This window comes from Psammomys obesus, unplaced genomic scaffold, assembly GCF_907164565.1.
Source record: "Psammomys obesus unplaced genomic scaffold, mPsaObe1.curated_primary_1811, whole genome shotgun sequence".
Taxonomy (NCBI): Eukaryota; Metazoa; Chordata; class Mammalia; order Rodentia; family Muridae; genus Psammomys; species Psammomys obesus.
In genome coordinates, this window is record NW_026592509.1 from 770,462 (window position 1) to 792,612 (window position 22,151).

Consider the following 22,151-nt stretch of genomic DNA (forward strand, 5'->3'; position numbering starts at 1 on the left):
TGGGTCTCACTGGACTCAAGTCTTTGCTCTTTCTCCAATCACTCGAGCATCCTGACTCCACTCGAGGCCCCAATGCCTGCCGTAAGTACTGCCCTAGACCTCTGCTATCCCTGCACGACCCCTCCTTTACAGATGGAGAAAGCACGAAGAAGTCGTTTGTAACTTGCCTAGGATCACACAGGCTCCAGAGTCAGCAGAGCTACCCTGCTCTTGGGCTCTCCATCACCAGTCTTGCTAGGCCTTCCCGCTGGAGGCCTAGGCCATCAATCACCCAGCTCCAGACGCCCACATATCCCATCATTCAGGCCCCTAGCCTTTGCTTCATCAGAAACAGGACTTGGTCCCCTGCCAAGGGATGCAGATATCAGCCAGCACCACATGCCTTAACTCAGTGTCCTGAGAACAAGCCGTGGCTGCTCGTACTCCAACCCTGGGACTATGGCGCTGTGAGACTCCTAACGGCCTCAAGGCGCGTACAGCACACGCCAGATTCCTCCATGGATTTCCAGCCCAATCCTCTGATGTTCCTGGTCCCCAGACCTTAGGCTCTGTGCTTCAGCCACACTGGCCCTTCCTTCTGCTCTGCAAACAAGAGTGTCTTCTCAGGACCTGGGCCGTCTTTTTTTCTCCCTAGTGTCCAAATGAGTCAGGGCAAATATCACTTCCTCCAAGAGGCTTTCAAGGATTACACTGTTTCACCTCGCACCAACCCACCCAATGGCGTCATCACTCAGTTTTCTTAACTGACAGTATATTGTACCCACTCCACAGACTGGCAAACCGAGGCCCAGGGAAGTGAAAAAAAATGTATCCCCGTCATATAACTGGGGATGGCAACACTGGCATTCTTCAAGGCTATATCCTGCTCCGTAGATTGATGCTCTTCACCCCACCTCAGAGTCAGCTCAAAGTGTGACCTATATCACATGCCTGCCCCAAACCGCATCAAAGAAGGCAGGCATCCATCCAAGGAGGTAATGTGACCCATCCCAGGACCCCAAAGATTTCTTCTCTGAGCCCCAAAAGGAGGTACCAGAATGTGCCTACTGTGTGACTGGGTAAGCAGAGGATAGGGAACCAAGAGCTTGTGCCCTCCCCTGACTGCAGACCTCAGCTGGGCGAGGCCAAAGTGGATATAAAAGGCTTGGTATATATTGAGAGTTGAGAGAAGCAGAAAACCACCAGAGGAGAGAGAGAAAGGGAGGGAGGGGGAAAGGAGAGGGAGACGGGTGGGTAATAAGGGGTGGGAGGAAGGCCGTGAGGGAGGCGGGGGCCTCAGAGTGGAAGGAGGGAGCAGAAGGGCGGGGCAAGAGGCCCAAAGGAGGACAGACTCCAACTCTGACTTCTTCTTCGACTCTCCGTAAGTTTTCAATCCGTTATTCAGGCGGGACTTTATTTACTGGCAGCAGGGCACCATGGGAGGGGCACTCCAGGCAGGAAGAGACCCTTCACTCTCAGCTCCCGAGGACACTAATAACTGAAGAAGTGATCTTTCAGCCTTTGTGGTGGGGATACAGGAAGGGGTAGGGCCATCTGTAGGACTTGTGGTCCCAACAGAGCCCACCATGAAAACTGTGCTGTAGCTTCGCCCTGGGAGTTTCTGCGCTCTCCTGAGATTATGGGGTACAGGAGGGCTCCCAGGGCTGGCTGAGTTCTCTGGGCACTGAAGGGTGGTAGGGAGTGGTCTTTCCACTCAGTCCTCCCCCTCCCCCCTTCTAATCCATCTCCCCAAGTGTCCAGGGCCTTGGGTCCACAGTAGGGTGGGGTAAGGACCACAGAGACTCACTCAGGGGCTGGCATCTCCCTGGTGCTGGAGGGAGGGGGATGAGTCACTCATGACTCACCCCAGGAGAAGAGAGTGAGTCAAGGGTGCCTGTCCTGGGGCAATTCCTGCTCCTCATGGGTCGGAAAGGGGTGTCAACTTAAAGCAGGGAACTGAAGATGCTCCAACATGTCAATCCTGCTCATTCGTCTCCCAAATGTCCATCTAGGGCATTCCCTAGCCCCCTCCAGGGGCACAGGAGTCGCCGGCTTACCCTTCTCCTCCCCAGGGAGGAACTGCCTAGCCTATTCCCTGTCTCCTTCACACCCAGGAGACTTCCCACGCCATCCTCCCTCAGACTCTAGAGATCCCCCAGCCTTCCTCTGACTTAGAAGGCCAGACCCCAGCCCTCTTCCCCAGGACTGAGTGCTCCCGCCCTTTGCAGGCTTGCCTCTCCTGCTCTGAGCCGGGCATCTGGCAGTCATGTCACTCCTCCTCTTGGTGGTCTCTGCCCTTCACATCCTCATTCTCATCTTGCTTTTCGTGGCTACCCTGGACAAGGTAAGGAGGTTCCGGCTCACCGTGAGCCTCAGCCTAGCCCATCTCTAAGGCTCCACCTCCCACCTCTGCCTCCCTCCCTCCCTCCCTGCCCCACCTCTCTACTCCTACCTCCCTACTTCTTCCTCTGGGCCAATCCCTTCCCCTAGTCGCGCCCACCCTTTTGGCCATCAGTCCACCTTCCAGGTGCCTCTATCCCAACTCTCCCTGACGTCTTCTGTCGTCCTCCTCTCCTCACCCTCCCTGGTCTCCGTCCCTCCCAGTCCTGGTGGATTCTCCCAGAGAAGGAGTCCCTGAACCTGTGGTATGACTGCACATGGAACACCACCACCAAAACGTGGGCCTGCGGCAACGTCAGTGAGAATGGTGAGCATAGAGCTGAGGGCAGTGGAAGGCCCCAAACAGTTGAGGGCTCGGGTTGGGATCTAGCCGAGGCAGTGAGCATCTGGGCTGGCAGAGGCAGCTTGGATGGAAAGGCCACTGCTTGTGTTCCAGTGGATCCAGAATAGGTGGAGATGACATACTACAGCTTAAGGAATGGGGAGAAAGCTTCATAAATTCTGAGAAGCTAAGACTTTTCAAAGTTGTAAGGAAATGGAGCCATTGATTGAACTGGGGCAGAGTAGGAAAGGGCCAGAGCTCTAAAAAGATGGAGTTGCCTCCCTCCAAAATTCTAAGTGGCAGCAAGTGAGGGTGAGGATGCAGTTCACCAGAGGTGTTTGCCTGGTGACCCTTGTAACACGCGCACCCCTGAAGCTTGCCTGGCTGAGCCTGGAGTGGGTAGAGACTAGCCAGTGGGACAGAGAGGGGAGTACTGTGACCACATCCGTGTCTCCCTCTGTAGGCTGGCTGAAGGCAGTGCAGGTGCTCATGGTGCTCTCCCTCATCCTCTGCTGCCTGTCCTTCATCCTCTTCATGTTCCAACTCTACACCATGAGAAGAGGAGGGCTCTTCTATGCCACCGGCCTATGCCAGCTCTGCACAAGTAAGCATGTCCTCAAGCTTGGGGAATGTCGGCAAGGAGTAGATACAGCACTAAAGGCTCACAAAGTAAACCATCTCCAGGGTCCCAGCCCTCCCCAAGGTCAGCCTGTGTGACCCGTGGGCTAGTGGAGTTTTAGTTCTCAGAGGCTCTGTGCTTATCTCTGGACTTTGGTGATGCAGTGCTTGAGAAGTAGGTTTTGGTGAATGATTTGGGTTCCAGGGATGGAGGCAGCTAAAGGATCCACAAAAGGAATGTTGTGAGTCCTAGCAGCCATCTGCTGCTTCCTGCTTACCTTTTCGGAAGTTTGTTTTCTCTCTTTGCCCAGTATTGGGGATGTACCCCAGGGTCTGTGGCATGCTAGACAAACTGTCCTCTCTGGGGCATGTGCCCTGCTCCACACTGGTGGGTTCTAGGCATGTGCTCTCAACCCCCTTTTTATTTTCTTAGTTGGAAACTGGGTGTCACTAAATCATCCTAGCTGGCCTTGAAATTTCCATCCTCTTGTCTCTGCACTCTAACTGAAAGTGTAGGGTTGGGCAAATCAGGTCATGTTCCACTTTTTTAAAAAGGTCAAATAAATTGAGGTTTGAAGGGATGAGGGGAATGAAGAGGTCAACGAGACCTAGAAGCACAGCTCTTTTGTTTGGTTGGTTGGTTTTGTTTTATAAATTTTTGGCTCCAGGTTGCAAAGGGCTGAGTTAATCATGGTAGTTTCGGAAACCATCTTCCTGGGTTCCCAGAGAACCCCCCTCATTTTACTTACTCATGTCTGCATGTTTGGCTCATGACCCTCCCCCCCCCCCCAAAAAAAAAGCTTCCACAGGTGGATAGCTGTGCTGGCCTTAGGGAGCAGAGGTGAAGCAAGGTGCCCACAGCTACTCTGTAGCAGCTGGGTGCCTGTGTGGTTCGGGGAGACTGCCGAGAACCTGGGGAAGGCTTCAGCCTCCGCACCCAGCCCACGCTGCTGTGTTCACGGATCTGCAGGTGCAGCTGTGTTCTCAGGGGCACTGATTTATGCCATCCATGCTGAGGAGATCCTGGCGAAGCACCCGCGAGGGGGCAGCTTCGGATACTGCTTTGCCCTGGCCTGGGTGGCTTTCCCACTCGCCCTGGTCAGCGGCATTGTCTACATCCACCTGCGGAAACGTGAATGAGCACTCTGTCCCCTAGAAAATAAATCCATTTAACCACGAGCCTGACTCGGCTCCCTTCCTCCTTCCATAACAACACATGCCCCCTTTAGTCTCATCCAGAGCTCACCTCCCAGGCTCAACACCCTGGGGCCCTGCATGGAGCCAGCTTCCCCAGGGAAGCTTGGGAAGATCAGGATGCATGCCCTCCCTCCCTGAAGACCTCATGAGAACACAGTCTCAGTCCACTCTCCCTGCTCCAGGCTCTGCAGCATCCCTCTCTCAGGAACCCAGGCTGTTTTGAGTTGATCTCTTTCATCCCTTCTCTCCGACTGACCACTGGCAGAGTTTCCTATTGCAAACCCATCTCCTCTCCTTTCTAGAACCTGCCCCCCACAACAAAGGCCACCTCTACAGCCAGTTTGACACCCTCCTCTACTCTCAGGCAGGCGGTACCGGCTGGATTTTACAGGTACCTACTTTCTGGCAGTGTGCCATGATGCACTCACTGGACAGCCTGCACCCTGTCTTTCTGGCTGAGAACCAGACTCTTGCAGTAAAGCTCTCCTCAGGTCTCAGTGCCTCTAAGAGGCCAGTCCGGGATCCAGCCACACCCTTTTTCTGGGCTTCTGACCATCCCCTTCACCTGCAGCCACACCAATTTATTACACATGATTTATTCCTCTGAAGGAGGGTTAGGGAGGATAAATATTGCACAAGTTAGGAGAACCAGGCTGAAGTGGTTTCTGCGGCAAGGTAGGGCAGGCCTAGGACCCTGCTGAGGCCTGAGCTAGAGTGATCTTGGGGTGGAATCCTGCAGAACTTCTTTGGGGCAGGAAGTTCCCAGCCCAGTGCCTTCATGCAGAAAGGATCAGCTGCAGAACAGATGGCTCATCTCACATGGAAGAGGAGGAGGTCCCTCCAGAAATTCTGATTGGCTGCCCACGGCTGAATTGCCCAGTGTCTATCACCCGCTTGTGTGTCAGGGCCAAACAGCTCGAGGGTTGCAGTGGGCCCCGCCCGGATGCTTGTGGCAGCAGTTCCTGTGCAGGCTAAACAGATGCTGAAGCAGAGCCTCCGGGTGCAGCTTTCACAGGCTGGCCGGTCTCAATGTGGCAAACGCTGGCAGCTGCAATCCAGCAGCTGTGTCGAGCCACCCCAAGCCCCACCCCTCCACCGGTTCTGGGGAGGCTCCCGTCAGGGGCGGGGCTGAGAAATAAAATAACAAACTGAAATAAAAGGCTTTGATAGGCTGACCTCAATAGGCTGCCTAGCAACTGCCAGTGGCCCTGATTGGCTACTCTTAAGTCTATAGCATAGCAAAACCAATGGCCTAGCAGAAATCATGGCCTGTCAACAACCAGGAAGGAGATGCAGTTGCCACGACTGACAGCTTGCTGTGGAGGAGGCAGAGCCTGGCACCCCACCAGTGCAGGGCATGGCAGTAAGAGGTCAGGGTGAGGGATAGCTACTGCCTGGCGCAGCCTGTGGGGCCTCTGGAGTCCCTAGGACCAGCTGGTCCAGTTGTGGCAACTCAGGTGGTGGGAACAACCCGAAGGTGGGGGTCAGGGCTTGAAGATGGGCCAGGGCCCGAGGTCCATTGAAGGCCACATCACAGCCTGACTGGGCCAGAAGCCAGCTTTCCACTTCAGACTGCAACCACCTGGAGGTCTCTGCAGGGATAGACTGTGTCCAAGCTGGACCTAGAGGAAACCTGAGCCTGAGGAACAGCAGGGAGGGCCTAGGGAGAGCAGGATTGACATGGGAGACAGCAGTGCGGGGAGTCTGGGGACAGAAGGGAGGGCCTGGAGGACAGAAGGAAGGGCCTGGGGACAGTAAGCAGGACATGCGGGACAGAAGGGAGGACCTGGGAGAGAGAAGGTAGGACCTGGGGACAGAAGGGAGGGCCTGGGGGATAGCACATTGTCATAGGGAATAGCAGGAGGACCTTGGTACAGAAGAGATGGCTTGGGGAATAGTAAGGAGGGCCTGGGAACCGAAAGGTTGGCCTGGGGGACAGCAGGGAGGGCCTGGGAGGTAACAGGGGAGGCTGAGCAACAGCAGGAAGGACCTAGGAGACAGGGAGGGCTTACCTTCCTGTAGGCCTTGGGGGGCCCCTGGCCGGCGGGCTAGGAAGCTGTAAGCCAGCAGGGCTTCCTTGATGTGTTCCTCCTGTGCACGCAGTGCCAGGGCACTGAGCAGTTCTGAGTTGTTGGATGTACTTCGGTAGTACAGCATGTGTGCCAGCTCCAGCGCCCGGGCACTGCGACGCTGCCCAAACACCTGTGAGAATGCAGGCTTGAAGACACTGGTACAGGGCCACTAAGGAGCAAAGGGCAGCCTGGCTTCCTGAGCTCAGCTCTGGGGCTGGGTTTAGGCTCAAGTGCACTCCCTTTGCCAGTGCCCCACTGCTTTGCTATCTGGCCACATGTGAGTGGGTGGGTTTGTGCAAAGATTTAAAACATGAGCTTTAGCCTAGGAAATTCCAAGCCCAATACATCTTTACCAAGTATTCTTCCGTATCCCCAGATGACGTGTCTAATTTGCTTTATAGTAACCCATTACAAAGAGACAAGGGTGTTGTGATGCAATCAGATTGTTGTAAAGTGGACACTGGGTACAGGTTACCCTATTTCTGTATCTATTTGAACCTTTCCATAATTGAAAAAGAAGAGCTTAAGCTACTGCACTGTGAAGAAAACTACAGGTAAAGGGCACTGAGTGCAGCCCAGCCCTCACACACTACAAGCCCACTTTTAGCCAGGATACTTGAGCTCAAGGTAGTCCTGTGTTGCCCCTGCCATCTTCAAGCCCTTGAGTGAAAGTGGCCTAGAGCTGCTGTATGTATACAAGGTTGATGCTGCTAGGGCCCAGGAAGTCAGTACACATGATGGACAGCCTGAGGACAAAGCTGCCTGCCCACCCATGATGCCAAGAATTCAGCCTGAACTGACACAGCTGGGGCCCTCACACCATGGCTCGGTGGCAGAACCTTCTTAAAAGCCCACACCATGAAGTCAAGTATGGTAGCACACACCTTTAATCCCAGCACTCGGAAAACAGAGGTAAGTGGATCTCTGTCAGTTCAAAGCCAGACTGGTCTACAAAATGAGTCCAGGACAGCCAAGACTACACAGAGAAACCCTGTCTCAAAACAAAAACAAAAAACACAAACAAACAAACATCCCTAGTGCAGCCCACAGAGCAAACACTCCTTCCTGCCCAGGTTGCCTCCCACCCCCATTACCTCAGATCCTGGGTCTTCAAATGAGCAACACCCCACAGTGTGTTCTCAGAAAACACTGCCTCATTCTCAAGGCTGTCCAGAGAGTGGACGAATCCTCAGGCTCCTGAACCCATGCCACCCCACCCATGTCCATAGGAATCCTTAGTTGCCCGGCTCCAGCTCCACAGCCTCCAGGCTGCCCCTGGCCTGCTCTGCACAGAAAAGCAGGCTATGGTAGGGTGTCCAGAGACCCATCCCAGCTAAGCAATCCAGGAAGCTCTCAGGAAGCTAAGAGCCACTGGGCAAGGATCAGGACTGCACAGGGCGGCCAGCCCAGGGACAGAGAATCAGTCAGACAGGACAGCACTAGTGCAAAGGCAGAATCTGGGGTAGCAGGAGAGGGAGCTAGATGTCACAAACACACAAACAGCAGAAACGGGGGTGGGGTGGGACAGTGGTGGCGAAGGACTGTAACCAACCACAAGGCAAGCTAAACAGAGACCCCACCAGGCAGTGAGAAGGCAGGGTGGGTGGAGTTAGGAATAAGCTGTAGGAGCCACCTGGAGGCTGGGAACAAGGCAGGCGCCATGGCCCCCAAAAGAGCAGATATGGGAGATGTTGGCTGCAGCAGCCAGTGAGAACCACTGCTCCAGGCCCAGCTGGCCGGAGAGTGTGTGGCTTGACACAGGTAGACAGGAAAGGACCAGGAGAGGGACCTGTGGTACGACAGACCCAGGGACACTGAGGCACAGAAGGAATGAATACTTAGGGATGTGAATGGCTGGGAGTGAGCCCAGTGGGAAGTCAGGGCTGGGTGGCAGCTGGAATATGAATAAATGGGTAACTGGATAAACAGAGCCCTTCCACTCCTGTCGGCTCTGCAGCCCTCTGGGGCCACTGAGGAGTGGAAGGAGGGCTCACCTTGGACAGTGCCCCCTTCCCAGAGTGCCGGAGCACCCTCTAGACTCCTGCTCTCAGTCCTGCCCTCCACTATGCCTGTGCATGGCAGCTCCTCCCTGCTGTTAACCTGTGGCTCCCTGCTACCCTGACAGCATCCAGAAGAAGTGCAGGCATGGGCCACCCTGGCGACCCTGGGCCTTGTTTAAACCCCTTGTGCTGGCCCTGGGTTTCTGCTCTCCCTTGTGGCCACTGTGGCCTGGCCATTACTTGTAGGCTTTATCACACATCTTCCTGAGAGAGAGCCTGTCAAGACTGCTGAAAGCAGCCTGAGGACTAATGAGCTAGCAAGTGAATGACGAGCTAGCTAGCACACACAGCTCATGGCAGGCTGTAGTCCTGGGGTAGTGAGACCACACAAGAACTGAAAAAGGCCACGCTCAGCCATCTTGCCAATAGGACATGCAAGGACCAAGAGAACACATTTGGGTGTCAGGCCCACCTGCCCTCTTGACCCTCAATCCTAGCTGTTGAGCAACAGTGGTCTGAGGAGGCCCTGAGCATCATGCAAAGCTCAGACAAGGAGCTTATTAGATATACAACTTCTGGCCCAGCCCCAAGTTTCTGAAGCCATCCTTTGAGGCTGGAGCTGGCTCTCTCCTTGATCATAACAGCACTCCAAGAAGGAAGCTTAGGGAACAGAGAGTCCCCCCTGGTAACCATCATCCCACAACTGTGCCCTCACATGGTACTTCCTGTACTGTGGCCAGGCTCACATTGACTCATTTAATCTCTGTCCACCCCCCTACATCAGGGCCTCCCGGCATTGTGCAGTGTAGTAGCTGAGGTTCAGAGAAGTTAAGCAACTTACTTAAAGAGAACCGTAGAGTCATATTGGTGAGAAATTCAGTTTCTTTAAAAAACACAGAATTATAAGAATATGTCTTTGTTTCAATCCCGGGTGTGGGGATATGAGGCTGCTTCACAGCAGGTGACTGTAATTTGCCTAGTGTCTAGTAGGCAAATTAGTAGTGTCTAGTAGGTTTTGCCTCTGCAGATAGTTTCTGAGAGTTTGTGACATCTGGAATTCCAGAAACTTTTCAGAGGATATATAAGCGAGAGGCGGGATTGCAGTTGGCTGATTGGTGACTGGACGCTGTTGGCTGCTGTTTGTCAAGTACATGCACAAAGACGAAACAAGGAGAAGAAGAAATTAGATACCCGGACTGCGAAGATCAAACTCCCCCTAAGGAACTGGATGTCCCCAATCAGCAGGAAGTAATCTAATAATAACGTCGCCCCCTTTTCCCTCTACCATTTTCCCCTCTCCTATCCAGTGTTAGGGGGTTAATGTAGAGAAGGGTGGAAAAGAGAGCTAGGAACCCACAAACTAGCAAAGGCCGGCTTCAGTAATATTCATGTCCAGTCAGTCAAACTGTAAAGTATATAACTTTGCTCTATTCTTTAACATGCCAGTGCTCCAGTGGAACTCCACTTTGCAGATGAAGAAACTGGAACTCTGCCTGGGGTAAAGAGTGCTGATAAATGACGTAAGGAGGGTATAAGGGCACCATGTACCAGAAACAATGTGTGAAGCACTAAACGTACAGGGGGCTGGCTGGGAAGTCTAGGCAGCCAAGGGTGCTCACCTTGGAGGCCCTCAGGCCCATGAAGGCAGCAAAGAGCAGTAGTAGTAGGGAGGTAGCCATCTTGAGGTCAGACAGCACCACCATGCCCACATTGACGAAGAACACAACTCCCGAGACCACCAGCATCAGGTTGAGCAGGGCACGCTGTAGCAAGGGCGTGCGCACCTTCAGCTCCGGCAGCAGCTGCTCTAAGCCCTCCAGTGGGGTATCCTTGAAGCTCTTCAGAACCAGGTGTCCCCGCTTCGTCCGGGCTGCCAACACCACCCGCTTGAAATATCTCCTGAAGGCCCGAAAGAAGGATGTGAGCACAGGGGGACCAGAGCCCTCTCACCTTGTGATGGCTTCTCTTGGTTGGCACCTTGACCACATCTGGAATTGACTAAAGCCCAAGCTCCTATGGGGAATTTTTTTGACTGGAGTTTTGAGGTTGGAAGACCCACCCTAAAACTTTGCAACCCACTTTCTAGTGATATTCCATATAAAAAGCCTGGTGGCACACACCTTGATTCTAGCACTCATGAGGCAGAGGCAGGTGGCTCTTTGTGAGTCTAAGGCCAGCCTGGTCTATGTAATGAGTTCCAGGACAGCCAAAGCAACATAAGTAAGACCATGTCTCAAAAGCTTTTGGTTTTTGCCTGCTTGCTCTGTGTCTCACTGGATAATTTATCCTGCTGTTGAAGCATTCCTCCTCCTGTATTAAAGCTAACTTCAGGGTTTCAATCAGTGGCTCTCCAGAAACCTCCAGGACTAAACTAAAACACACCTGAAACTACACATTCCCATGCTGCATGGCCTTTTTCAAAGCTACTTAATCACAAGGAGTTGGAAGTAAGTCACGTGGTCTTATAAATATTCCTATTAATGGACCTGTCAGCTGTTAATCAGAAACATGGTTGTGCCACTTGAGGATGTGGCCTTCCTCTCCGATTATCAATTTTCCTCCTTTGGAAATGGCGGTGACTGATCCTCCCCTTTTTTTTCTGGAAACAGTAGCTCTTGCTTTTTCTTGGGAAGGAAAAGCTGCATTTGGACACTCTGTACCTCCCATTTCAGGGCTCCTTCCAGGGTCCCAAGATGGAAAAGGCAAACCCTGACCTATCTGTGCCCTCTCAACTCAAACCTTGCTCCTTCTTGCTGCGACTGAGGAACAAGGGCCTGCTCACCTCTCCACAGGGGGCAACTTTCGGAAGAAGCCGCGCTTGGAACCCACACTGGACATGTGGGGCATCTGCCCAACTCTCTGGCCCAGAGCCCAGAACTGCATGTAGATATACTGATCCAAATTTATTGTCACCTGCCAAGGGGAGAAAGGAAGCAGAGGTAGCTGAACATGAGCCAGGTGTTATGGTCAGGGTGCCAGAATATGTGTCCTAGCCAGAAATGGACCCTGCCTTTTGTTGCTGATCATGCAGTGTAGGTAGGCAGTCACTCATGGTCGCTCGTGGTGGCCACTGCAGGACCACACTGCACAGCACTACAGCCTCTAGGCTGGGCCTGCACACAGGAATCTTCTTAGAACTTAAGGTAGCTCTGGTTTTAAGAGTCTCCATTTATGAAGCAACTACACAGATAAGATATGGTCTTATGCCTTGCCACCACTGGCAGGCCAGATCGAAAAATATGACAGGATGTGTCTAGGAAAAACATCCTAAAGTCCACTAAGACATGGAGCTGGAAGATTCATAATTTTGTTGACTTTAAGGAAGAGAGAGAATGGACGAGGTTTTTTGTTATTTTTTGGTGGATTTTCTAGAGACAAAAAAGAATTTCAGGGGATATTGGGAAAGGGTCTCACTATGTAGTCCTGGCTGTCCTGCACTCACTCAGTAGACCAGGCTGGCCTTGAGCTCACAGAGATCCTCCTGCCTCTACCTCCGGTGCTTGGATTAAAGGTGTGTGATACCACACCCAGCCTCTAGATTTTGTTTTTACTTTTATGTGTATAGGTGTTTGGTCTTTCTGTTTGTAAGTGAGCTGTGTGTGTAGGCCTGCCACCCACCTGTAAAAGCCAGAAAAGGGGACTGGGGCTCCTGGAACTGCAATTACAGACATTATAAGTAGCCATGTGGTTGCTAGAAACAGCAGCAAGTGTTCTCAACCACACACCATCTCTCCAGCCCCATGGGATGAGTTTTATATTGTTTATCACAGGATCCTGTCAGGCGGCAGCACCTGGTGTTCCTGGTCCTAAGACCCTCATCTGAAGACCCTTTTCTGACAAAGGGCACTGAAATGCCTGGTGTGGGGGTTCCTCTCACCAGCAAATACGGCTCCTCTGGGGACAAGTACCTGGACCTCATCCTGAGGATGATGGACAACAAGTGCATAGGCCAAAGCATCTTCAGAGAGTGGAGAAAAGTTGGCCTGGGCCAGCAGGGGCTCCAGAGCCTGGAGCACGTCCTTCTCACTGGACAGGCGCTGGGGGTCAGTAAGGGATGGCTGGTCCAGGGTCTCTCTGTCAGGGTTGATGGGGTCATACAAGGCCTGAGGAGAGATGGTAGGAAACACAGAGAGGTCACAACAAGGGGATGTGAGCCCCTGAGGCCTGGGGAAGCCCAGAACTCAGTCTTCTGTACTCTCCTCCACATGGCCCTGTTGCCTGCTACACACACAGCAGCTGGTTGTAGTGGCACACACCTGTAATCCCAGCACCTGGGAGGCATAGCCAGGTGGCTCTCTATGAGTTAAAAGCCCAGCCTGGTCCACATAAAACGTTCCAGGTTAGCCAGGGCAACATAACAAGACCCTGATTCAAAAAGAAAAAGATGGGGCTGGAGAGATGGCTCAGTGCTTGAGAGCACTGGCTGCTCTTCCAAAGGCTCCATGTTCAAATTACAGCACCTACATGGCAGCTCACAGCTGTCTGTAACTCCAAGATCTGACACCTTCACACAGACATACAGGCAGGCAAAACACCAATGCACATAAAGGTAATTTTTTAAAAGATTAAAAAAAAAAGAAGAAAATATCAAAACCTCATGCAGACAATGTCAGCGTCCTTCTGGAGCCTTTGCTGAGCAGCAGCCTCCCCTGCAAGGCAGCTGCAGAACAGAGGGCCTGGTGGAGACTAATATGCACCCCTCCAGGTCAGGGCGCTAGGAGGCAGGTTAAGCAGGGACTGAGAGGAGGTGGCAACCCCTGAACTTGTACTTCTACTGCAGTGCAGGCCTCAGACCACGCCAGGTCTGCTGAGCCAGGAGTGCTTTAAAACCTCCCGTAGACTAGGACAGTGGGCCTCACGTCCTTAGGCCAGGGAATCCTTAAAGAAGAGGGCAGGGAGGCAAAGGTTTGACTGGGCATGGTGGCTCTCAGGAGATCACAAGTTTGAGACCAGGCTAGGCTAGGTAAGACCCTGTCCTCCCAGCAGCAGCCCAGGCCCAGCCGGAGCATGTCTGAGTGCGAAAGTGATCAGATGAAAGTTGCTGCCTGCATGGCTCCAATCCCTTCCCACGGGGGACCGTTTCCTCTGAGACTTTGTCCCAGGACCAGGCACCAGACCATCAGAGGCCACACACACAGCTCACGGCTCCAAGCCTGCAGAAGGTCTCATCCTGCAGTCCCGAGCTTCTGCTTCTGCCCTGTCTGTCTCAGGAACCCCAACAGAGCTCCCAGCATCTTGTGCCTCCCTCAAATAGCCCAGAACAATGTGCTATAGTACCTACCTCTAAGACAGTGAGGAAAGTCAATGTCTTTCCCAAGGTCTCCCCTGTGTCCTGTCCGTAGCTATACAGGACTTACCTCACCATTCAAGAAGATAGAGGAAAAAACAAAAACCAACAACAAAAACAGAAGATAAAGCGTTCTGGACCTGACGGCACAGGTCTGTCCTCTCATCTTCCAAAGAAACAGAAACAAGACCGAAAGCTCAAAACCAGCATGTGTGATTTAGAAACATCCTGTCTCAAAGTGAATGAATGAATGAACGAACGAACAAATGAATAGGGCTCCTGATGAAGTTCAGCAATACAGCCTACATCCCCTACTGAGGGTTTGGACCTTAGCTCAGCAGGTAGAGCACTTGTATGTGTAAGATCCTGGGTCCTGGGATGGCAACAAAAATGTTTACAGAGAAGGTAAAATAGACAGATCCAGCAGCTTAGACAGAGGACAGAGGGACAGCACATGGAAGGAACTGCGTGCTCCAGGGCCTCTAACCCTGGTGGAGGATCAGTGTGTGCAACTGTGCGCTGACAACACTCCATCATGGTCTCACATCAATCACTATGGCTCCAACATTTCATCCAAGTAACCACTCTTCATTTCCTCTCCAAACCTGCTCCCCAAGATGTCCTACCTGGTTCCAGGGTCCTTAGGTATTTCCAGTCAGTATCTATGGCTTCTCATACCAGCCTGTCAGTCCTTCCCTTCCAAGATATTCCACCTGCAGATTCCAAACATCGCCTATACTCAACCCCTGAGTTCACAGCCCCCCCATCTCACTCCTGAGCCACCTCCACTCACACCTTCATCTTCCACTTACCTGCCTGACTCCCCTACTTAAAAACTAACCCACAAAGCATTTCCAAAGCCTTCCACTGAATTTGGAATGAAGCGTGAATCTTTTCAGGACCTTAAGAGCCCCTCAAAAGCTGTCCTAGCCCCCCGTAGTTCTATACTGACAACCACCCCCAAGTCTGGCAGGGAGGGAAGGAGCAGGAAGAACCCCAGCTCCCAATCTGTCTGTTCCCAGTATGATGTGTAATTTGTCCCAGACACTGTGACATGCCTTGGAGGGAAATGGAACCCAGTTTACCATTGAGGGACACAAGGTAGGTACCACAAGACAGTGGAGGGTATTCCATGGAACAGCCTGAGAAAATGCTGCTAGGAGGGGCTAGACGCCCAGTGCCAGTGAGCAGGGAGCTGCTGGGACCAGGGCAGAGCTCAAGCAAAGTCAGCCACAGACCACACCCACAGATGCCCAAGATGCCCTTGAATGACCTTGAAAGATTGCACGGCTGGGACTGAAGCTGGAGCCTTCAAGTCTGGGGATGAGGGGAGGGCTGTGCCCTTTACACACTGCCACCAGCCGGGTTTTCCTCTGAGAACTCCAAGCTAGACACCTAGACAAGGTACATGGCCTGGTGCTCCCCTCCCCATTTTCTCCCTTCTCTCCCCCTCACTCTTCCCCCTGCCTTACCACTCCTCCTGTGTCTGCAGTCCCAGCACAGATGGATGCTTTTCCCAGTTCACTGTTCCTACCAGCAATGCAGATGGATCACCACAAGCTTCCTATTTGTTTCTGCTTGTTTGTTTTAATTTTTCAAGATTTGTTTTATGTGTGTGAGTGTTTTGCATGCATGTATGTGTGTGTACCACATGCCCGCCTGGTGCCCAAAGGCCTCCCCTTTGGATGCTCAAGACCTTACTGACAGCCTCAAGTCCCATGGGCCTTGCAGCCAGCACATTCTCTGCTCAGCGCCGAGAGAGCTCAACAAAGGATGGAAAAAGTGAGTGAAAACCCTGCGTATTTTTCTGTCATGCTTGAAGCACATTCCCAGTCTATGAGAATAGGACCACTGTGGTCCTTACTTACAGATGTAAAAACTGCTGTACAGACACACCCTGATCTGCCAATTACTTACCAAAGCCCTTTAGTGTTTGGGGGGCAGGAGGACTGTACACCTGTGGATCCGAGGCCAGCCTGGGCTATCGTGAGACCACACTTCAATAAACAAATAAACAAAGCCCTGCCAAGGCTCCCATTGCCCTCGGGGAGCAGGATCAAGGGCCTACAAAACTTCTATGAAATATTAGTGTGTCTGTATGTGATGGAGGGTCACACATGCAGAGGTCAGAGGACACCTTTGCGGAGTTGATTCTCTTTCCACCTTCCCATGAGTCCTGGGGCTGGAACTGAGGTCAGCAGGCCTGCATGGCCAGAACTTTTACCTGCTGATCATCTCAGCACCCAAATGGGAGCTGCTGAGGAACAGACAGCATGTTTTGTTTTATTGCAAGATTGTTTTAAAGACTTATTTTTAATTATTCATGTGTCTGTGTAAGGCTATGTACACATAGTGCAGTTTACTGTGGAGGCCAAGGGGGGTACTGAGTCCCAGGGGCTACAGTTACAGGTGGTTCTGAGGCCCTGATGTGAGTGCTAGGGGCCTAGAGGTCCTCTGGAAAGCAGCACACGCTCTACACTATTGAGCCGTCTCTCCAGCCTGTATGTGTATATTTTTAAATTATTATATGTAGATAATATATAATATATTATGTACAATTTATTATATGTTTTATAATTATATATTCTAATATACAACTATAATATTGTATATTATATATACAAATATAATATATTGTACATTATGACATATCATTATGTTATAATAAATTATATAACTATGTATATTATTAAATATTATATAATTGTGTTATCTACCATTTTATATTATATAATATAAATCATATTTCATCTATTATATATTATAACCTATTATATATTATGTTATATATTATATGTATGAATAGATTATATATATTATTATATTATGTAAATATATAATTTAGTATATTAGAGTTGTATGTGTGTGTTTGTGTGTGCATGCTGTGACATATGTGTGGAAGTCACAGGATAACTTGGAGAAGCTGGTTATCCATCCACCATGTAGGGTCCAGGGATCAGGTCACCATGCTTGGTGGCAAGCACTCTTGTAAACTGAGCCATTCGTCTTCTTTGTTTTTTTGCTGCAGGTTTACGCAGCCAAGTCTGACCCTGAACTCCTGACCCTCCACCTCACAACTCTGGGATTACAGGAGTTCACTATCAGACCTAGTCCCTGCAGTTTAAATCTAAAAGCCACAGGAGGGTAGCCAGGCACAGTTGTGCTCCAGTGCAATCCCAGCACTCTGGGAGGCAGAGGCAGGCAGATCTCTGTGAGTTTGAGACCAGCCTGGTCTACAAAGTGAGTCCAGGACAGCCAAGGCTACACAGAGAAACCCTGTCTCTAAAAAAAACCCAAGAAACAAAAACAAACCCAGATGAGGTCAGCTGCTGCAACAGTGAGTCTTGCCAAGGTGGTGCAGAAGGCAGCTTTTCAGAATCTGCACATTGACCTCTGTGGGAGCCACAGCAGTACTGTCCACACAGACCATCATGCCGGGCCCTGTCCACTCACAAGTGTCTCCAGCTCTTGCCTGTCCCCACCCGTCACATTCAGATCCCTAGGGCAGCTCAGGCCTATTCTAAAGGCTCAGTGATGCCTGAGTTGCTAGAGGATGAAGGACAATGGCTGGCTGGTAGTTGCCCTAGGACTTGAGTCCTAGGTTTGTGCAGTCCAGAGCTGACCCAGTTCTCCATGCAGTTTCAGGCTGCTCCCCAGTGGGGCCCAAATGCTGCCCACTCACCATCTCCCCTGCCTCAGGGAGCAGGCCAAAGCCTGGGTTGTTCTGAACCCTTCTTATTGGCCCATGTCCCACCCAGCACAAACCAGTCCTGGAGGCACTATCTCCTGAGTAGACCCAGGCTTTAACCATGTCTGGACCTGATCTGAGAACACAGCCAGCAACACAGAACCCAAAGTCAGCAGCATCTCCAGCAGCAAGCTTCCCCTCACCAACTGTGTTCTGGGGATTATCTAAGCAGCCTAGGGCACAGGACCAATGACTGAGCGAGCCCGTGCTTGGAGAACTCCAGAATGCCTTTACCCTACTTTCTACTAATAGGCCACCAGAGGGCACCTGCTCACACTGACCATAGGTCCTGCTCCCATGGGCAGAACCATCTTTGGTTTTGGGGGTGAGGGAGTGTACACAGCGGCAGCCTAAGACACCTCCACCGCCTAGCACATGACCATGACATCTGCCCCACCGACAGGGGTGTGCTTGTATTCTTTCTGCATCTCTAAGTATTTGAAATTGTACATAGCAGGGCCCGGCATGAGGGCACATGCCTTTAATAACAGCATTCAGGAGGCAGAGGCAGGCAGGCAGGCAGATCTCTGTGAGCTCAAGACCAACCCAGTCTATCTTGAGAGGTCCAGGCCAACCAGGGCGACACAGTGAGACCCCATTTCAAAGGAAGGAAGGAAAGGAGAAAGGGAGGGAAGGAGAGTAACTTTTACATAGCAAACTATTTTGAACAAAACCAAAAAAGAACTCTACCTGCAGAAGCAACATATGCCAATGACAGAACATGGAGGCAGGTGAGGAGGCCTGGGACTGAGCCTGCAGTTGTGACCCCTGTAACCTTGAACATTGCCAGACTCTCCCTGAGCCCAGCTTTTTGTCTGCACAAATGGGGCTGGCAGCAGCAGACAGGGCTGCCGCTGGACACAGGACGCACACTGGGCTCGGAAGAGCTGTTGTATTGTTCAAGGCAAGGCAGGGAGGGCCATCTGAGGACAGAGCGTGAGGTCAGCTCAGCACTCTGTGGGTTCCCACTTTATACACCTCAAGAACGTTCAGCCCCTCACCAGCTGGTAAGAAGAAACCCTAATCTAGGAATATCCTTCATGGTTGACCTGCGGCCCTAACTATTTCGGGTGGTCTTCACTGCCACTGTAAGCCATGGCTATGCTTGGACCACTCAGTTTCTGTCTAATCTGTAGAAGGGCAAGAGTAAAAGGTCAGCCTCCATGCCAAGATGTGACTTTAACAAGTTAGACTTACAGGGGGAAAGAGCCCTCATGGGAGTCAAAATCCTTAAAAGAAAGCACAGAGCTCTTGCTCAACCCTCCCACATGTGAGGACAATGCTGAGAGCAAAAGGGCTGAATAAGCAAGCAATCCTCATTAGATCCCAGATCATGGACACTCTGAGCTCAGGCTTCAAGCCTGATGTCACTGAGGATAAACACCAGTGTGTACAATGCCCAGCCAACAGCATTTCTGCCCCAGTATCCTAGTCAGAAACACTAATTCCCTTGACAGTGTCAGTGTCATCGTGACGCTTCCAAAGCTTCTTTCACTGCAGACCCAAGGCGTTCAGTCACCCTCTGCTCACATAGCTAACTTCCTCCAGGCACATCCTGGCACACAGGAGGCAGACAGGGTGGGTCTCTGTGAGTCTGGGGACATCTCAGTCCCTTCTCCCTGCAGATCCCTCAACCTGACATCGTGTTTTACATTCATTTTATTTCCTGTCTCCCCAGCCAAAATGCCAGCTCCACGAGGCTACATCTATCCTGGTCACAGCCGAGTCCTCAGAACTTAAAAGAGAGCCAGGCTCCAAGCAGGTGTCAGTCACTACGTATGAAACAGACACTGGGCAAACATGCATGAAGAGGCTGAATGACTGTCCTCACCTGCAGCCTGGCCAAGATGTGATGGTAGTGAAACAGGGTACAGAAGTCCACATGAGCTGAGAAGGCCTCCACAGCCGCTCTCTCTGCTGGGCTGGAGTGGAACTCCTGCCACCCAGAAAGAAAACCCAGTTAGGCCTCTTTCTTCTTCCTCCAGAGGAAACCTTTCATGGCAACCCACATACAAGCTGGGAATTCTGGGCTTTTAAATTTGTATTTAAAGGTGATTTAGCCAAATGTGTGACCCAGCATGGCACAGGGAAAGCAGAAGGCTTCAAGGCTTGGCACTGGCTCTGCCACAGAACGTGTGCTGTATGGCAGGTGTTCTTTCTTGACAGAACATCCTCCCCCAGAGAAGGGACAGGGTTGAAGGAATCAGAACCCCAGTTTTTCAAAGGGGAAAACTGAGGCTCAGTGAAGTCATTTCTGAGTGTCATGATGGGCCCTACTGACTCCAGAGAAATTTTTATTTATTGCATGTGTGTGTTTTGACTGCATGTATGTGCCCAATGTGTGCCTAGTGCCAGCAGTGGTAAGAAGAGGGCACTGTATCCCTTGGAACTAGAGCTATGGATGTTGTGAGCTACTATGTGGGTGCTAGAAACAGTTCCTGGGTCCTCTGCAAGAGTAACAAATGCCCTCAACCGCTAAGTCACCCCCCCATCCTAAGGGAAATTTTGATGGCACTGTGATGACAAGAATGCATGGGTATATAAAGTCTAGCACAGAACTTGGGATACACAGCAGGTGTTCAATAAACAACTGCTGCATTAATGAGTGGTCGTCAACGGTGGGAGGTCTGACAGGGATGGTGGGCTGAGAGCCATCTGGAATCCATCAGCGGTAAGGTAAGGGTCTCACTCTTGGAATCCAGCAAGCATTGGCTCACTTTGCTTTTACACCTGTAAAATTGGATGATGTGATCTCTTTCTTACTAGGTTGTTCAGATGGTTCTGTACATTACAAATATGTAGCACAGTGCCACAGAGTAAGAGCTCAAAGTGTGATGATAATAATTATGATTACGGCTTTGCAGGTACACTTTTATTATGTAGTAGAAAGTAATGATGAGGATGGTAGTTATATCTGTTTCAAGGGAAACACCTCATGTCCCAGAGTGCCTGTTCAAGGCCCCAGAAAAAGCCCGGGTCGGGAATCCATTAGGTATCTCATCTTGGAGCTCTTTCGTGCTTTCCAACTTTCTTGTATCCACTAGGAATGCTAAAGAGACCACGAACTACAACTCCCAGGAGGCGCTAGAGCAGCCCTCGATAGAGACACAATGGTGCAGTTGCTAGATCAGCCGGAAATTGTAGTCTCCAGGCTCTGGGGACTGACCACTGATGGGCAGTACCTGAATCAGGAGGCGGAGCAGCTGCTCTTTGGAGAATGGAATGAAGCGCTCGCGGTACTGCTGGGCCCAGTCGCGGGGCTCCTTGGGGTTCCACATCTTGCGGTACACCCCCATCCTGTCCGCCAGGGTTGACAGAGCCCGGGGAGTCCCGAGAAGAGCAGGCACCAAGGACCATACTCGGACCTTGGACCCCCAGGTCACATGCAACATGACCAGCCCCTTTTCCCAGAGCCTAAACATAAGCAAATGAAGAGGGGTGACAAAGGTCAGTAGGAGGTAGTACCTCCACAGCCCCTCCCTTCAGGGACAGTCCCTAGCCAGTTTCCCTCCCTCTTATCCGTTCCACACTGCACATTTAGGTGGGTGCCAGACTAGGGTCAGGGGCCTACTTTGGAGTATCTTGCAGGCCCAGGGACCCTATAGCGGTGCAGATGGTTTCTGCGGAGCTTAGACAACGAAGTGAATCTCAGGAGCGTTGGAAAACTAGGAAAAGTAATAGTGGGTGCTGTGCCGCCCTCCCTGGGCCATGCAATCGCCCACCCTCCCCTCACCTTAGCCAGCGCGCGACTGTCATTGAGCCTTCTGCGCATGTGCACGAAGAGGTCCCGGGCCCAGAGGGTTGGCTTCAGCAAGCAGTAATACGCATGCTCAAAGCCTTTGAAACCTTTTTTTTTTTTCCTCCAGCGCTGTCTCGACTGCGCATGCTTTACCGCTAGTCTGGATTTTTCTGTGACGCGCATGCGCCAAAGAAGCGTCACTATTTCAAAGGGAAGGGGCGGGGCGGGGGAGACAAGTTCGGAGGCTGGGGGCTGGGCCGGGCCCTGGCGCGCGCCTGGCCAACGGCGACCCGCCCAACGTCCGCTGTGGCCACGCCCCTTCGCTACTCAGCTCGGGTAGGTGGACGAGAAAGGGGCGGGACTTGGCTGCAGCCAATCATCTGTAGAGAACAGAAAAGGCGGGAAAAATAGGAACCAAAAGGAGACTAGAGGTAGCGCCCTGGAGCAGGAGAGGAGAGCAGGCAGACGGAGCAGCCAATCTCCCAGTGGCGACTGATGGTCCTCGGCCCTCGAAGACTAGGTGGTTCTCTTCAGGCGGCGTCCCTGGGGTCTCAGCACTTCCGCTCCCACGCCCTTGGAAGGGAGGCCCCCCTGTTCTAAGAAGGCTTCCATAACTCTCATCCTGAGCGGGCTGGTTTCCGAGGCTTCACAGACCAACCAGACCCCAGTCTGAGACATTGCGGCTTCCTGAAACAGAGCTGAAACCTAAGCAAGGCTCTTGTTATGGGAAGTGACACAAGTCAGGGAACACCTCAGGTATTCCTGGGCTCGCCATGATCTTCTATGCGA

The 22,151-nt window shown here is 51.8% G+C and overlaps 2 protein-coding genes across 6 annotated transcripts; one reads left to right on the forward strand and one right to left on the reverse strand.

The window, feature by feature from the left end:
• The first annotated feature begins 1,265 nt into the window (after positions 1–1,265).
• Positions 1,266–4,498, forward strand: Emp3 (epithelial membrane protein 3). Its single transcript, XM_055613578.1, has 5 exons — positions 1,266–1,360; positions 2,208–2,323; positions 2,584–2,686; positions 3,165–3,305; positions 4,290–4,498. Exons 2-5 carry the CDS (start codon positions 2,246–2,248, stop codon positions 4,457–4,459), a joined length of 492 nt encoding a protein of 163 aa, XP_055469553.1. The 5' UTR covers positions 1,266–1,360; positions 2,208–2,245; the 3' UTR covers positions 4,460–4,498.
• Positions 4,499–5,096: 598 nt separating this feature from the next.
• On the reverse strand, positions 5,097–21,414 carry Tmem143 (transmembrane protein 143). Of its 5 annotated transcripts, none has more exons than XM_055613546.1 (8): positions 21,357–21,414; positions 20,806–21,037; positions 19,455–19,559; positions 12,497–12,691; positions 11,371–11,501; positions 10,208–10,487; positions 6,529–6,718; positions 5,097–5,564 (listed from the first exon to the last, which is right to left on the reverse strand). In XM_055613546.1, the coding sequence occupies exons 1-8, from the start codon at positions 21,377–21,379 to the stop codon at positions 5,488–5,490; spliced, it is 1,233 nt and encodes a 410-aa protein (XP_055469521.1). In that variant the 5' UTR covers positions 21,380–21,414; the 3' UTR covers positions 5,097–5,487. The 5 variants fall into 5 exon arrangements, with proteins under 5 accessions (XP_055469521.1, XP_055469520.1, XP_055469518.1 ...); XM_055613545.1 differs by having other exon boundaries at positions 5,097–5,644; XM_055613543.1 differs by having other exon boundaries at positions 5,558–6,138.
• Between the last annotated feature and the right edge of the window lie 737 nt (positions 21,415–22,151).

Bases quoted from the DNA above. Each gene is read 5' to 3' on its own strand.
- Emp3 (XM_055613578.1), top strand. From the start codon at position 2,246: ATGTCACTCCTCCTCTTGGTGGTCTCTGCCCTTCACATCCTCATTCTC. The intron at 2,324-2,583 runs GTAAGGAGGTTC...CGTCCCTCCCAG, and splicing joins TCGTGGCTACCCTGGACAAG to TCCTGGTGGATTCTCCCAGA. The intron at 2,687-3,164 runs GTGAGCATAGAG...CTCCCTCTGTAG, and splicing joins CGGCAACGTCAGTGAGAATG to GCTGGCTGAAGGCAGTGCAG.
- Tmem143 (XM_055613543.1), bottom strand. From the start codon at position 21,379: ATGACAGTCGCGCGCTGGCTAAG. The intron at 19,560-20,805 runs GTACTGCCCATC...TCTGGGTGGCAG, and splicing joins TGCTCCGCCTCCTGATTCAG to GAGTTCCACTCCAGCCCAGC. The intron at 6,139-6,528 runs GTAAGCCCTCCC...GGTTTCCTCTAG, and splicing joins CCCCCAAGGCCTACAGGAAG to GTCCAGCTTGGACACAGTCT.